The 16359-nt window shown below is 35.9% G+C and overlaps 3 protein-coding genes across 14 annotated transcripts; 1 reads left to right on the forward strand and 2 right to left on the reverse strand.

Moving 5' to 3' along the window:
- Positions 1 to 515: 515 nt before the first annotated feature.
- On the reverse strand, positions 516 to 1593 carry LOC110873872 (asparagine synthetase [glutamine-hydrolyzing] 2). 2 transcript variants are annotated; one of them, XM_022122887.2, is made up of 5 exons: positions 1303 to 1593; positions 1161 to 1241; positions 1007 to 1093; positions 829 to 936; positions 516 to 735 (listed from the first exon to the last, which is right to left on the reverse strand). In XM_022122887.2, exons 1-5 carry the CDS (start codon positions 1327 to 1329, stop codon positions 538 to 540), a joined length of 501 nt encoding a protein of 166 aa, XP_021978579.1. In that variant the 5' UTR covers positions 1330 to 1593; the 3' UTR covers positions 516 to 537. The 2 variants fall into 2 exon arrangements, with proteins under 2 accessions (XP_021978579.1, XP_021978578.1); XM_022122886.2 differs by having other exon boundaries at positions 1161 to 1593.
- Positions 1594 to 6609: 5016 nt separating this feature from the next.
- LOC110873873 (protein-S-isoprenylcysteine O-methyltransferase B) lies at positions 6610 to 9208 on the forward strand. Of its 10 annotated transcripts, none has more exons than XM_022122894.2 (4): positions 6610 to 6791; positions 8112 to 8175; positions 8264 to 8341; positions 8470 to 9208. In XM_022122894.2, the coding sequence occupies exons 3-4, from the start codon at positions 8266 to 8268 to the stop codon at positions 9000 to 9002; spliced, it is 609 nt and encodes a 202-aa protein (XP_021978586.1). In that variant the 5' UTR covers positions 6610 to 6791; positions 8112 to 8175; positions 8264 to 8265; the 3' UTR covers positions 9003 to 9208. The 10 variants fall into 10 exon arrangements, with proteins under 10 accessions (XP_021978586.1, XP_021978585.1, XP_021978584.1 ...); XM_022122893.2 differs by having other exon boundaries at positions 8112 to 8155; XM_022122892.2 differs by having other exon boundaries at positions 6611 to 6791; positions 8109 to 8175; positions 8419 to 9208.
- A 2487-nt stretch (positions 9209 to 11695) lies between these two features.
- On the reverse strand, positions 11696 to 14529 carry LOC110873874. 2 transcript variants are annotated; one of them, XM_022122900.2, is made up of 3 exons: positions 14382 to 14495; positions 13808 to 13869; positions 11696 to 12421 (listed from the first exon to the last, which is right to left on the reverse strand). In XM_022122900.2, coding segments are annotated over exons 2-3 (450 nt in total). In that variant the 5' UTR covers positions 13809 to 13869; positions 14382 to 14495; the 3' UTR covers positions 11696 to 11972. The 2 variants fall into 2 exon arrangements, with proteins under 2 accessions (XP_021978592.1, XP_021978591.1); XM_022122899.2 differs by lacking the exon at positions 13808 to 13869 and having other exon boundaries at positions 14382 to 14529.
- Between the last annotated feature and the right edge of the window lie 1830 nt (positions 14530 to 16359).

The raw sequence follows: 16359 nt of genomic DNA on the forward strand, positions 1-16359 counted from the left end.
TGGGTGGGTTGGGTAGGTTTGGGTAATGGGTTAGGATGCGCATGGGTTAGAATGGGTTTGGGTTAAGATGGGTTTATTAAGAGATGGGTTAGAATGGGTTTAGGTCAAGATGGGTTTTTTTTAAAAAAATAAAAAAAAAATCAAAAAATTCAAAAAAAATCAAAAAATTCAAAAAAAATAAAAAAAATTCAAAAAAAATCAAAAAATTCAAAAAATTCAAAAAAATTCAAAAAATTCAAAAAAAAATCAAAAAATTCAAAAAAAATAAAAAAAAATCAAAAAATTCAAAAAAATAAAAAATTGGCACCCCTGACTGCACCCATTGGTGTCTTCCCGGGTTACCCGATACGTGGAACCAACTCTTCTACACCGCCTTGTTCTTTTAGGACCGACCCATTTTTGGTATTTTCAGTCTAGGTACCAATTTAGAATCGAAAACAAATTTGAAATATTGAGATACGTTATTTATTGTTTATTTAAGATAACCAATTGTACCATTGACTATGAAAGTTTTGTTTATACACAAAAACTTGACTGTTATGTTTTGGAACCGTTAATTTCTAGCTTCAAATCGAGTTCTGGATGTTGATTAACCTCATAGGCCGAATCATGAACTCCAAGAGCAGCTCTGCCTGAAGGGTCAAGATGGTTGGACCATGCAGCGTCCCATTCAATTGCTTTTGCAGTGCTGCAAGCCACACTCGCACCACCTGGCACGGTTAAGATCGCCGAATTCTAATGAAAAAGAAAGACCGGTCAGGACAGTGATCCAAGGTGAAGTAAGCGATGCAAAAACGACAATGAAGTAACTGATGCAAAACGGTTGACCTGAGGGAAAAACTGTTCAAAGGTCATCCGGTAGTAACATGCTTCTTTTGTTTGTGGCGTGTTGTGAGGGTAGATATGTGACGCGTTAAGCATCATTTTATCAGTCACCTGAATCAACAGTTTATTATATAAAGTAGTAGAGAGTATCGTTTGCTAGTAGAAACATAAAACGTCTTACATGAAGTTCCGCATGGTCTTTTAGTCCATCGATCCAGCTATACCCGACCCCATCACTAAACTGCTCTTTCTGCCTATACAAAATACGCTGCACAACAACAAATTCACTATCCGTAACACGATAATTTTTCAGAATAATAAGACGCTAATTATACCTTTGGTAAATACGGATGATCTTCATCGTCAAAAGCCTTTCGAAGAATCCACTTTTCTATGCGGTTTTTCTCCGTGTCAATCTGTGAAAATTCACTTAGCAATGGGTCAACATTCATGTTTATATTGTACTCAATATCTTACCATTTTCATTTCGGGGTCGATACTCATAACCACATTGATGAACTCTTTATCTAGAAACGGGACTCGTGCTTCCACACCCCAAGTGGATGTCGACTTAGGCAATCCTGAGACCGACCCAGATGACAAAATCAAATCTTTAACATAAAAACACCCTTTTTTTACACCCCCAGATCCTAAAAACACAACTGGCAGACCAAAGTTGGCAAGTTTTTCATACAAACTCAACTTTTATACTAATATAAGTGCAGCCGAAGGAAAAAAATATTGACAGTTGAGAAAACAAGTGGAAAATAAAAAGAAGTCCAGTTTTAACCCGTTTGGTATGAACGAGCTGATCTGGGTGGGGTTTTATCTTAAACGGGTCAAATAAAAAACAGTTGGAGTTTCAACCTGTTTACAACTTGTGAAGTTCGGAAACCGGGCTCCACTGACTCAAACAGAAAGCTAGGAACCTCTCGATCGTCTTCATTAACCAGGCAGCGGTGAGCGAGCACTGGCGTTAGGCATGGAAACAACCTGCCATAAAATGATCTTGGCACGCCCCAAACATAACAACATACTACAGGCATTTAATCAATCATATAATGTACCATAATGTAAGCAAATACTATTAATAGAGTTGTTAAAAGAATTTTAATACATATTAAAAAGCTCCCTACTACAAAAAAAAAGACACGAACTGCAATATCGGCATCTTTTTCATCCCCTTTGCTGTTTCAGATCACCAACCTGAAAAGAGAAGCGTCAAGTTCTTCACAACTTGATTACAACCCGCCAACAAGACACGACTGACACCCCTAGTATTTTGACCAGAAAAGAGAAGCGTAGCCCGAAAAAGTGATTGGAAGATAATGTTTGGTGGCGTAAAAAAATATTTTCTAAACATGTACTACTTTATCAGTATGGTAGTCAATATTACCTAAACGTGGCTATCATCATATGTCGGATACAATGATTCAATATCTTCTGCAAGTTCTTCCTCGATATCATCCTCGTTTTCATCATCTGGATATGCAAAAAGAGTAAAACATTAATTAACATTCTATACATAGTGAAGTCATAAATAGAACGAACTTAATACCTTCTAAATCAAACAACCAATCACGGGTGCATAGCAAAGCCTCAACATTCGATGAGCGTAATGAAGATCGATATTTACTTAGAACCCGGCCCCCAATACTGAAAGATGATTCTGAGGCAACGGTAGTGATTGGGATGCTCAATATATCACGAGCCATGAGAGACAATTGAGGATATCTCCCTTGATTATCCTTCCAATACTGTAAAATGTCAAGTTCTTCTTCTCTATTAAGTCGATCCTCCTCCAAATACATGTCTAGTTGTGATTTTTTTTTCTCGACATTCCTAAATTCGCCTGTAAATGACTCAAATCCATCCATATCATCAGACGTATCAACACAAATATTTGAACTCCTGGCTGTTGAAGAAGTTGTTCTTGACAAAACACCATACTCCGTATCATATAGCTTATGTATCCCTTTGAAAATAATATCCAATTTCTCTTTACATACTTTCTCTTCCATGTTAAGCTTTTTGAAAAAAAACTCAACAAGCTCAAACTTATATCGTGGATCTAGAACAACCGCAAAAGATAATATCATGCTATAGTTTTCCCAATATTTATCAAATTTCTTTTTCATTTCTTTTGCCATGTCACTTATCACCTTATCAACATTGTCCATCTGATCTTCAATACACTTTTGAATCTTCCACACATTATAAAAATATAAGTTCGAAGTAGGATAAGAGTTACCAGAAAACAAAGTTGTGATGTTATAGAAGGGCTTCAAAAATTTTGTGATTGTTTCCACCCTTGTCCATTCCTGTTCTGATGGGAAAGTCTTATACCTCGAATCAACAAGTGCTAGCCGCTCATATGCATTACGATAGGCCAATGCACTATCGAGCATCAGATAGGTAGAATTCCATCTTATTACAATATCTTGATGCACTTTTTTCCCGCATTTTAATGACAGTTGGTGTATACATTCTGCAAACTTGTACTTTCTATCCGAACTTCCTCTAACATACTTCACCGACTCTCGAACCTTTTCAATGGCTCCTTCAATCACCTTTAATCCTCCTTGAACAATTAGATTTAACACGTGTGCACAACAACGCACATGCGTAAAGTCCCCATCACAAAGTAAAACACGATTCAAACGAAAATGACTGTTTAAACAATCTACCAAAACATCATTATATTTGGCATTATCTACTGTGATCGTAAACACCTTTTTCTCAATACCCCAATTTCCTAAAAAATTAACCAAGTACTCTGCTAAAAGTTTGCCACTATGTGGAGGTGGTATAACTTTGAAGTTTAGAATTTTTTTTCTTAGAACCCAACTATCGTCAATATAATGAGCCGTCAATGCCATATATCCATCAGTTGTGATAGAGCTCCATAAATCAGTGGTCAGACATATTCTACTAGTTATCTTTTGCAACTTTTCTTTCAGTTTTGTCTTCTCTCTATCATATATTTTTAAAACATCCGCCTTCGCCGTGTTTCTTGTTATAGGAGTCACATCTCGATGTAGAAATTTATGTAAATCTCGTGTCCCCTCATGTTCAACATAACTAAAAGGATAGTTGTGTTTAATGATAGAATATGCTAATTTTTCCCGATACATTGCTTGATCTAAAGGAGCACGTTTTCTTGGTGGGCCGGGTTCATCAATGTGGAAACACTTAGGTAAGTGACGTTTCATAGTAGTTGTTCCCTTGTTAGCCTTAAACACCTTTCCACAACCATTACAACTCGCTTTCTTAATCCCATCTTGTCCAGGTGGTATTTTCTCAAAATAATTCCAAACTATTGAATGGTCTTTACTCGAACTGAATGAACTAACTTCATCTTCGAACTCGAGACTAGTCGACATAATTTGTCTCCTACAAATAAATAAAAACATATACTCAATTAATCATTCTCTATAGAATCATTGATACTCGACTAATTCTAAAAGTCATCTTAACAAAATAGCGATAGCCAAAGAAAGTACCAAATCCAAGAAAAACCCTAAACCACTTAACTGCTACTAGATATGCAAACCGTAAAAAACTAAAAAATCCATAGAATTTGATATCTAAATGCCCTAATCACTTCAACTGCCACAATCTATATACAAAATTCAATAATCTATAGACTTTAATATCCAAATTTCAATTGCCACAATCTATATACAAATTTCAACAAAAACCCAAAAAAAGCAGCAAAAAATTCCAAATTTGACTCACCCTCTTCAAGATTTGAATACTAAAACCCTAAATTCTTAATCAAAACATTGAATTTCATCAAACCCATAAAAAAATTTCAATAACTTACTCAAAAAGTTTGCAGATTCGTCTGAATTTGATTCGTCTGTATGGAGATTCGTTTGCCAAGAGTTGAAGAAGCTCGAAAAAGGAATGATCCAAACACTGTATGGAGATTCGTTTGCCAAGGGTGATTTCACTGTAAGGAGATTCGTCTGTAGATGAATCGTACCAAGGGTGCGAGCATGATTAGAAAGAAATATTGTATGAAGATTCACTGGACGCAGCAGAAACGAAGATTCACTGGACGCAGCATGATTATCGTCTGTAGATGAATCCAAACACTATGAAGATGCGTGTTTTAGGTTTAGGGGGTAAAAACCCATCTTGACCCATGTGAAAATTAAGATGGGTATTTTAAAACCCATTCTAACCCATCTTGTCTAATTCTCTAGCCCAATCTAACTTATTTTCTTTTTTAAATAGGCCCAAAATAACCCAAAATATCTGGGTTGGGTTTTGTTTGCCACCTCTATTACATACAATATGTATCATCTAAAATGTATAATACAATACCTTAGTGAAAATCACATACCTTAATGAATAAGTACCAGGCATATTATAAAACTACAAACACAGGTTTGAATGAGAAAAAATAATCAGATTATATATTGTAAATCAACCGTATGTTAATTCTCAAAAAGCAACAAATCTTCAGAGAAAATTCAGTTACAGGCTTAAATTAAAAAAAAGATGAGGAAAAAAACCACAAATCAAACAGATTTAAAAATAATAGATTCAATTAATTTAGGGTGCATACAATACAGATTCAATCAAAAATAAACATTTTTGGACCATGAAATTGTGAAATCAGCTTAACATTTTAGGGATTTGAATAAATGTAACAACAAATTCAATAACATTAACATACAGATCTGGAGTATGAATAAACATCAAATTTAATAACAACATAATAATGTTAATAAACATTAAACAAAGATCTGGAATTAGAATCGGACTTAGGGTTTCTAGAACATAACAATATTTCTTCAAAAAATTTATCAAAAACAGAACAAAACTGATTATACAGACATATATGGATAAATAACATTAACATTAACATACGAAATAAAAGATATTATACATTACAATCGATTTAGGGATATGAGTAAACATAAAAAACTAAAACAAAAACATAAAGCCAATCAACAAAAACAACAGATCTATAATGACAATCGGAGCTAGGGTTTGTTGAACAGAATGACAATTTTTCGAAAAGTAAAACAAATTCCGACCAAAAAAAAGAAAGATTCAACAAAGAAATTAACAATATACACTTACATCTTTAGATATGGATCAAAGAACAATTTCAGAAATCGATTGAAGAAGATGAACTTGAAAAGGTCGCAGTATATGTTGAAGAGAGAAGGCGGTGGTAATACAGAGAATTTAAGAGAGAAAGCGTTGAAGGTTTTTTGGGTATTTAATACCATTGAAGAAATGAAGGAATTGGAAGAAAAGGAGAATGGCGCCCATTTTTCACAATTATCTGGCCAAAGAGAGTTGCCACATCATGGTCAAATGGTCAACCTTTATTTTGCTTTAGTATAATAGATAGATTAGATGCTATCAGTTTGGTTCGTCATAGTACCAACACCAGGGGTGCAACCTGTGAGGGGCGCGGGGGGGGGGGGGGCGACCCCCCGAACTTTTCGGTTAGTAGTGTTACCTATGTGTTTTTCGTATAGAAATTTTTAGGGATATACGTTTCCGACACCTCGGTTAAAAAAATTTATGTATATACGTGTTCGAGCCCCCGGTTTTCTAAATTTTTTTTATGTATATACGTGTTCGACCCCTGATCTTTTAAAAAATAAATTATATAACCCAAATAAAATACTAAATTAGCCCAAATAAAAGAGTGTATTATGTATCTTTATCATAGCCCAAAATCCCCAAATCAACTGTTATACAACCCAAATAGAAGCCCAAACTCAATAACTCATAGCCCATTTATGAAATTAACCCCAATAACCAGCTGTGTGGGGATTACGACCACCACAGCTGTGCGCAGACAGAAGAAAACGCAGGGGCTGGGGGGGAAAGAGCGACTGTGCTGGCCTGCTGCTCGTTCGAGACTTCAAGTTCGAGATTTCTTGTTCGAGACTTCAAGTTCGAGATTTCTTGTTCACTTGTTCAATCATCCTCAGGTATGTTATTTTTCATGTTTAGGTTTGATTTAGGGGCTCCAATTTATATGAATTAGGTTGAAATTAGGTGTGAGTTTTAGCCCTAAACTTGTTGAATCGTTCTCTAGCTATTAGATTTTTGAAACTTAGGGTGATTTGTTCACATGTGATTTGTTTGACCCGACCCGAATCGAATCACCGACAACCTACCCGACCCGAATCGAATCACCCTTGCCTCTCGACCCGAACATAGAAATTTTTTGTAGGTCTAATGCCTTCCAACCCCCCGATTTTTTTTTTCAAGCTTCACCACTGACTAACACCAAGTATAACTAGGGGTGTGCACGATTCAGTTTTACGATAAAACCAAAACCAAATTGTTCGGTTTTGGTTTTAGCAACGGTTAAGTTTGGTTTTTGGAACATCATTTCATAAGATTCATAATAAAAAAATAGAGTAAACTTCCGTTTTGCTCCCTATGGTTTGGTCGTTTTAATGGTTTTGCCCAATCCTTTAAAAATAACCATTTTACTCCCTGATGTTTCTGTTTTGTCACCAGTTTGCTCCCCGACTCTTTAATCAGTTAAATCATTCAATAAAGAGAAAGTTGTGCGGCGGGGAGCAAACTGGTAATAAAACCGAAACATCAGGGAGTAAAATGACTATTTTAAAGGATTGGGCAAAGCCATTAAAACGAACAAACCACAGGGAGCAAAACGGAAGTTTACTCTAAAAAATATAATCCAAGATTCAATAATTTTTCTTAGACGTGTACATTTAATTTAATATTTTTAATTAATATTGTTCACATAAACTTAACATTCTAATCTATTTTTATAAAGACATTTTCTTTTATGATACTTTGAAAATCATTTCCTGTTGACGAAACCCTCGCTCGCTGCCCCAGATCCAGCGTTCCCGCCGAACTTCCACCGGTTGCTCTGATCTACTTTTGTTTTGTGTTCTTTTCATTACTACAATTATCAGTTTAGTTCATGATTTCCAAGCTTCCTTTCCAATTTTTATTTATAGCAAGTGTTTGAATTTTGCTTTTCTTAGATTTAGGAATTTATGATGATTAGTTTGACGAAGCTGTAAGGTGCTAGTCTGACATTTAATATGTGATTTTTCAGTCTTATATATAATAAATAGTTACCTCAAAGTTCACTTAGTTCAAGCATAAACATAAACATAACAACTCAAAAAGGGGTCGGGTTAAAACCATTAGGACCGCCTAGCCTACCAATTAGGTAAAATTGAATCGGTTGACTTTACAACACTGATCTGAATAACGAAATGATTAAGGCAGCATGAATCACCATTTGTTGTTTGTGGCAGCAGGCAAAGAAAGAAAGAACCCTGGCTGGCTGGCTATAATTGAACAAGTCAGTCAGTCTGTCATTATGTATGATTTAAAAATTGAGTAAACATCACACACAGATTTATTTAAGTGTTACTTTCCAAGCTGAATTATTATTATGTGTCATTTGCAGAAATGCCCTTCTTGACGACCCACATAAACACTCAGGTTGCTGCATTCCAACTTATGGACGACAACTTTTCATTTTCAGGTCTGATGTAAACAAACACACACCTTATCACACCCTTTCTTTATACACTTAATCAATTTAATTTGGGAAAATGACAGAATTATTCAGCCATACCGCTTCCAGACAGTTATCACAAATGTTTTTTGCAGTACTCTTGTTTCACGGTTCTGAATATCTTTTAGCTATCATATTTCACGGGAAATCCAACGTCACCCTTAAATCTCTGTTGATCAGCCAACAATACATCTTGGCAATGATCCTATCCATTCTTGAATATTTACTCGAGCTTTACTTTTTCCCGGAGTTAAAGGAGCACTGGTGGATAAGCAATTTCGGACTTTTAATGGTTGTCGTTGGGGAAGTAATAAGAAAGCTTGCTATTATAACAGCCGGACGCGCTTTTACTCATCTTATTCAAAGATATCATGAGGAACATCATAAATTAGTCACTCATGGAGTTTATAGTATTGTTCGTCATCCTGGGTACACGGGTTTCTTGATTTGGTCAGTTGCTACTCAAGTTATGTTGTGTAACCCTGTTTCAACCGTTGCTTTTACTGTAGTCGTGTGGAACTTTTTTCATAGAAGAATACCGTATGAAGAGTACTTCTTGAGGCAGTTTTTTGGGGAATATGAGGAGTTTGCTAAACGGGTTCCTTCTGGAATCCCATTCGTGAAGTGATCCCGTGCTTTGTTGCAAGCTTAATGCTCTAACAACCTTTCTACCATGGCTGCTTGAAGCTTTTGACATGTAAGGCGTGTTTGTTTGTTGCTTAGATGATGTGTGAAACTTTTATGTTTAACGGATATCGAATTGTCATGTATGCTTCTTCTTTTTAGCTTGAAAATTTGGGTTTATTGATATGAAATATACATAGATTCCATCGACGGTGTTATTGTTTTGCAAATTATAATATTTTTATGTTTCATTTTGAACTTGTGAAGTGTTTGTATTCTGGTAACTTGAGCGCCATACCGAAATCATGCTGGGACTGTGTCTTGTTTGTCAAGAAGAAGCGAAAACGTTCAGAAATTGTTAACGAATAAGGTGCCCACTTACCGGAAAACATAATAGTCAATTCCATACTCGTCCGATTACACGTTGTTTGAGGTTTTCCCATTGGGTTTTGATTTTTCAGCATGGATATTAAGCAGATTTCACAAAGGCACATTATGAGGCATAGCTAGCTAGCTAGCTAGCCAATATAAAACACATATACCATCATCATTGGACATGTAACAACAAGCAAGATTTTTGGGAAAACTGCTTCTATAAAGGAAGAAAACATCACTGGTAAGAACTGAAGTTGACAAAAGGACTCCTGTTAAATAACCAACCAACCAACCGATGTTCAAACGTTTAGAAGTTGGTCCCACACCATCAACCATGCCCTCTTACGCAGCCCTTTGGAACAAGGGGTCTTCTATTCTTCATCGTCCTGTTTTTACGCTTAAATTGTCTAGGAAGGTAGCGTTGAAATTAATAATGGCCGAGTTTGATGAAAAATATTCCAATGCAAGATTTATAAAATCATTGCCTTGGGAGTCTTTTTCAAAACGTATAAATTAATAATCTTGGTTCAGGGAGTGACAATATAACTGTCCTGATTGTATATAAAAAAGTTTAGCGAAAGGTCTCCTTAGCAGCTCCACTATTTATCAGTTTTAGAACATTGAAAAAATTGTGATAAAATAATAGATAGTGCTTGCTTAGCAATGTGACAGTAGTATATTGGAAAGAAATAAAACATAATAACACAAGGGAGAATAATAGTCAACAATGACCAATGTATTGGATGAGTAGATGTACGTATTTACAGCAAAAGAATTACGAGAAAAATAAAAAAAAGGAATTATGGTTAGAGGATGGCACCAATTATTTGCAAAATGAGACAGGTTAATTCCAAGCAAATATTGAACCTCTCTATAGTCATCTTCAGTTTTGGCAATCTCATTGCACCAAAAAGCTTGTAGATTCTCCTCCCTCTACCCATCTACTTCTGTTTTTGGTCATCTCAAATAAATAAATAAATAGAAAAGATGATATTCATACAAATTATCAACCGACAATGTTGTGTCGACGAGAAGGTAGGATAAAAAAATGGCAGATTTACATCCAATCATGAAAGAGATGAGAGAAAACCTCACGATACACCAAACTAGAGAGTTAGGTGAATTGATATCGACACATACCAACTAAAAGGCGATATCATGCTCGCAGCCAAGCATTGCATGCGCCAACTTGAAAGTGAGACATGATACTATCCATCCATGGCGTGACACGAAGAACCTAAAAACGGAAGTATATGATGATGTGTTTAGCTGGCAGTCATGTCCAATGGTGGAAATCAACATTGAGGTCGTCAAATAGCTAGCCGCTCTCCAAAGTCATAAGAAAACGTGATGTGATTTTGAAGGGAGTCAAGCAAAAGCACATCACAAGGTCATTCATAATCATCTTGTAATAAAACTTAAAAAGAAATGATATATCTTCTTAGGTCTACACCCCCCTCCTCTCACATACTTACAGGTGGGGCCCGCATGGGACCGGCAGTTTTCCTCTCACAAGGGGGGTATAATCAGGAGGGGGTGGGGGTGTGTTTAGAATCAGCCTTTGAGTTTGAGGTATTAAAATCTACTCTAGTATTGGTTGTGGGTCATCCAGACCCTATTTATTACTACTTATGTAGTACGTACGTACGTACTTGTGGATCAGACTCCACAGGAAAAAAGGACCAGTACTGTTTGTTAGAAAGAGGCAACACTACTAGCAAGAAACATTATATTATATTATAGTTAGGAACAAACAGAATAGTTAGGAACTGGCATCAAGGCATGGACATTGTTAAAAACTGGCATGGTTCCATAAGGTTCTTGGTTACTTCCGACAACTTAACAACAAACATCATTCTCCTGTACACCAACCAATATGACTTCACTCGATTTGCTCAACAACAAACAAATTCTTCATCATTTCTAATTTGGACAACCTTAAAAAACATACATACAAAGATCATCGTTACTCAATACATCTAGATATCTACCCACAACTTATTTGTATAACAAATTTCAAAAGCCTAAATAAATAGTTCATATCATAAGACAAAAGATGATCAAGGCATATACACTCTGCATTTGCTATGACTGACTGACACATTCTTACACTTGGATTCCATTTTTGTTTGATAATATCATAATACAAATCTTTCAAGGGTATAAAATGGTATGCAAAGATAATTCGTATGCGTATCTGCTTCAAATAAAATCCAATACGATAAACACGTACGCGAGGATTAAATTATTAAAACACAATGCATATTCATGTTTGTTTGTTTATTGACCATCATCGGACGTAAAGGATGATACACAAGAAAAAAAGTTGATACATGCCCCTGTAGTCACGTAACACATAGAACTATTTTGACATGGCCATACAAGAAAGTTAGTTAATTCGTGATTCTCTTTAAATATAAAGCGAACAAGGACATTACATTAAAAAGAAACAAAACACACATTTAAATATTTAACAACTAAGTAAGTCACTTCATAAAACTCACATAATAATCGACTATGCATGCATCTTCACGAGAGTAAAATCAAGACATTCATCCATGATCCAACATTATTATTATACTTGAAACATCGATGGTAATCACTCCAAATCATACCCTTTCTCCTGAAGCTCTTGAACAACTTCATTCTTCATCCTCAACCACAACTTAAGTGCTTCCTGATCGAACTTGTCTTTCTGCAACTGCTTCTGATAGTTCATGGGACCGGAGGAGTCCATCTCTATGGTCCCTTTGGCACTCACCATTGTCCCAATCATCCCACCTTTTGCAATGAAATCAGTCATGGCCTCCTCGTCACCAGGGTACGGGTAATTGATTCGCTGATAGAGATGAGCCAGTTCTTTCTCTTCCTTAGGTACTGGTTTCAGTGTCCACCAACCAAGTGGGGATGTTTCATTGTATAACCACATGGCACCAAACACTGTGTATGTGCATAAAAGTGCTTTGCCTATTTGTTTCCAGAAGTAGTAGTCTTCCTTTCCAAGGCCTATTTTCTTTAGGTACTTCTCAGCAGTGAAAGATCTAGCCACTGTCATCAATGGACACAAAGGTATGTATAATTAATCAGAGTAACAATGGAAATTGCAAGTGAGACCCCCGGCTCTAAAAAGCCTTTTTTTACATGTACAGTAGTAATCCTAATAACATAAAACGGGTCTAATACAAACAAAGCAACAACTATACGAAACTACTAATGATGATGATGATAGTAAAATACCGCTAGCAAATTCTATGGAGTTAGCAACATATAACATAGCAAAGAGAAGAGAATAATTACAAGCAGAATCTAACAAACTAATCTACAGCGTAACTGGTATCCATATTCTTTGTGACTAAAGATCAGCGGTTGTTTAAGTCACGGATGCATTGAATTAAAAAAAATGCAAATAGAAGCCCATCTACATAGCTGTCCGACATTCCTAAGCCCATGCGTGTGGTGCCTTAGATTACAGTCGATAAAAGGTAAGATGCCTAAATACTAAACTCACAACTAGGATAAAATAAATTAGGAATGATTTCGCAGCGGTTAATTATTCAAATACCTAATCAACACAGGATATTCACAAAAATGAAAATAGATAAACTCTACAACAACAACAACAACACAAATAGGCAAGCTACTTGTAGGGTCTGGGGAGGGTGGGATGTAGGCAAACCTTACACCTCTATCCCTAGAGATAGAGAGGCTTCTTCCAAAGAGACCCTCGGCTCCAAAAGAGAGAACAGACTAAAACACATCCCCAAAATTATAGGGTTATTGGATTTTATCACCCTTAGCTATTGGCCATTGGCCGCTGCTATCCCCAACTATCATTTTGACTCCCGTCACCCCCAACTTAATATTTAGTGTGTTCTGTCCCCAGATCACTAACTTTTGATCCTGTTATTATACTTTTGGGGGTGTTCTAAGATTCTTAAAACCTTCCCAAGATCCCTATGACACCCCAAAAAGTGTAGTAACAGGTTTAAAAGTTAGGGATCGGTTAACGACGTGGTGACAGAACACACTAAGTGTTAAGTTGAGGGTGACGGGCGTCAAAGTGATAGTTGGAGATGACAGCGGCCAATAGACAATAGTTAAGGGTGATAAATTCTAATAACCCAAAATTATATAAATCGGAAGTTACCAATATCCAAGAAAGTAATGAGAGAGTAACACAGTAAATTTTTACAACATTCAACCCCAAAAATAGATAAACCCTAATTATATGATATTCAGATTAACTAAGCATCCAACTCCTATTTCCAGGATAATTAAATAACAAAAATGTGAGGGGTGAAAAACCACCAACAGTAATAGGATAGCAAAAAGATTGAAACTTCACTAGCCTTATTTATATAATAATATTCAGATTCATTTAAAGGCTCTATAATATATATATAAATCAACAACTACTACATCAAACTTCCTTACTCAGCTGAAACAAGTTGCGATAACCTTAATCCTAGAAAGCGTTGGAGTTCCGACAGTCAAACCTTGTCATAAAAGTCAAGAATAATTAGAATGAACCTCCAAATTCAATACCTTCTGTTATAGACAGTAGATAACAGAAAATAATAGGAAGGAGCTAATCAACAAAGCCAAACAAACATCCAATCAAACAGGTAATTTTGGGTAACCCTACAACAATGAGTTTTACTCTTGACAACTAAGGACCTCAAAAACCCAAAGATCATCACACTTCAAAGTTCGTTAACAAGAAAACCAAACGTTAATCACCTTAAAAATCTTCTTGTAATCCTCTCAAAGAACATAAAAATGATACATTTTGGGTCAGTCATTTTATCAAACAGTTGGTGGGCATATGTTAATACACAAAAAGAAACAAGTGTAATGCATCAAAATTCAAAACCCACGCTCAGAAACTAATTCTTATCAATCACTAACAACATGACCCACAAAATCATAAACACGCCCGCCTATCTTTAAATCGACTAACAAAATTCCGATTGATAAAAAGAAAATAGTCGCAGGGGTTCAAAATTACCTGTTTCGACAGCTCTATAACTTTTTCGAACCATCGAGAAGATAAAGATGCGAGCTTGAGTGATCCTAGTTCATGAAAAATCACAACGAACAAACAGTCCCCTGTAATCTGAAAAGATGAAAAGTGTTGAGTACCATACTCCTTTATGTTCAGTGTTATTACACCTTAACCCCTTCAACTTCTCTTTATTTTCATAAAAGATTAAATTTCTTCGAGAGTTAATTAATCAGACGGTTCCTTTGGTTTCACCAATGCCGCCGATGTATGGACCGTCATAGTTATAAAATGCATACCGCTAGGAGCATCTGTGTAATTTCGAAAAGCTAAGGACCAAAGTTGCAGTATGGGCAAAACACATGGACCATTCAAGTAATTACCTCTTTCTTCCGAGTCCTTCGTAGGTTTTTAGCGTTGGTATGCTCATGGTAAATTGTTAAAAGTGAAACAAGTTGGCAGATTTAAGATTTATATAGTTCGGTTCACAGTTCAATTTTAACGGCTTAACTATCTATTTGGGGTTTGAAACTGGAAACCAATAGAATAACCTATATCATCTTTTTGTTTAAAACTATGTAGATATGCAAATGTACTATACATTTGTAATAATGAAATATCTTTACTAATATAAATTTTTGGCCAATTGGATTTTAACACCTCTAACTTTGAAGAGTTGGCCGATAACACCCGCAACTAACACTTTGATCTGTGACACCCGAAACTTTTAATTTTGTTTGTCATTTCACCACTCAGTTAAAAAATGACTAACTGAGTTACTCTTCCATCCTACATGGCATCATTAATCCTACGTGGACTATATGACGTGGACTATAATTGCAGATGTGGCACATTCAATGTATAAAAGCCATCTTCTTCTTCGTTTTTAACCCTGCACAAACAAGGGAAACCCTAAATTAAGGCCATACGCATGAATCGACCCAAATCCAAACCCTAATTTGCTTCCTAATTTGCTCATCACGAGATCAGAGCAAACCTTCAACTTATTTGCTGATCGACATGTCTACTTCTTCCAACTCTTCATGTAATACCAACCGAATCCCTAAAATATTCAAGGTGGACATGGATGGGAATTTGTATTGTCATCACGAGATCAGAGCTGTTATTCGCGTAGCAGGAAGGAGAAGTGTTCGATGTGGTGCTGAATTTTACGGTTGCTCACAATGGCCGGTAAGTCTTGTGTATCCATGTATTGAATTTAACTTGTTTTTGAACTGACGACATGATGTTGGTTTGTAGCGAGATGACTGCAAGTTCTTTATGTGGAAAAAAGATTTCGACAAATTATTCGAAGTTCATTCAACTTGCAGCTCAAGTGCAGTTACAAGAAGTGATGCTATGACCGGGAATGAATATAATTTGCAATTGCGGAACAACTTGCTATCTCAAGAGAACAATATGTTGAAACGACAAATTTGTGCGAAAGAATTCATGTTGAAGCAGCAGTTTGTGTTTAGTTTGTTTGTTATCATTGCCATGTTGTTTTACATAGTGTATCGAATTTAACTTGTTTTTTTATTTTAATTTCTTTGACATGAATGAATGCAGTGAAGTTGGGCTTTGATGTCTTTATTTGTACCATATGTGCAGACCATTAGACCATTTGCAGACCAAAAGAGACTTTGACTTTGTAACAAGTAAACAACTACCAAAACAAGTGTGGAGACCATTTGACCATTTGAAACCACATGTGCATACCTAAACAATAAGTGTGCAGCCATTTGACCATTTGAAACCACATGTGCAGACCAAAACAATAAGTGTGCAGACCATTTTTACCATTTGAAACCACATGTGCAGACCAAAACAATACAACACATGCAGACCATTTGACCATATACCCCTGTGACCATATATATGCATACTAAAACAAGTGTGCAGACCATGCAGACCAGTTGAAACCACATGTGCAAACCAAAACAAGTGTGCATAGTATGCAGAATGACCATATACCCCTGTGACC

Source organism: Helianthus annuus, chromosome 8 (genome assembly GCF_002127325.2).
Source record: "Helianthus annuus cultivar XRQ/B chromosome 8, HanXRQr2.0-SUNRISE, whole genome shotgun sequence".
Taxonomy (NCBI): domain Eukaryota; kingdom Viridiplantae; phylum Streptophyta; class Magnoliopsida; order Asterales; family Asteraceae; genus Helianthus; species Helianthus annuus.

Bases quoted from the DNA above. Each gene is read 5' to 3' on its own strand.
- LOC110873872 (XM_022122886.2), bottom strand. From the start codon at position 1,277: ATGAATGTTGACCCATTGCTAAGTGAATTTTCACAGATTGACACGGAG. The intron at 1,094-1,160 runs GTATAATTAGCG...GTTGTTGTGCAG, and splicing joins ATCATCCGTATTTACCAAAG to CGTATTTTGTATAGGCAGAA. The intron at 736-828 runs GTCAACCGTTTT...CTTTTTCATTAG, and splicing joins TTGAACAGTTTTTCCCTCAG to AATTCGGCGATCTTAACCGT.
- LOC110873873 (XM_022122892.2), top strand. From the start codon at position 8,266: ATGCCCTTCTTGACGACCCACATAAACACTCAGGTTGCTGCATTCCAA. The intron at 8,342-8,418 runs GTCTGATGTAAA...GGAAAATGACAG, and splicing joins CGACAACTTTTCATTTTCAG to AATTATTCAGCCATACCGCT.
- LOC110873874 (XM_022122899.2), bottom strand. From the start codon at position 14,415: ATGGTTCGAAAAAGTTATAGAGCTGTCGAAACAG. The intron at 12,422-14,381 runs GTAATTTTGAAC...CATTGATGACAG, and splicing joins TTATAGAGCTGTCGAAACAG to TGGCTAGATCTTTCACTGCT.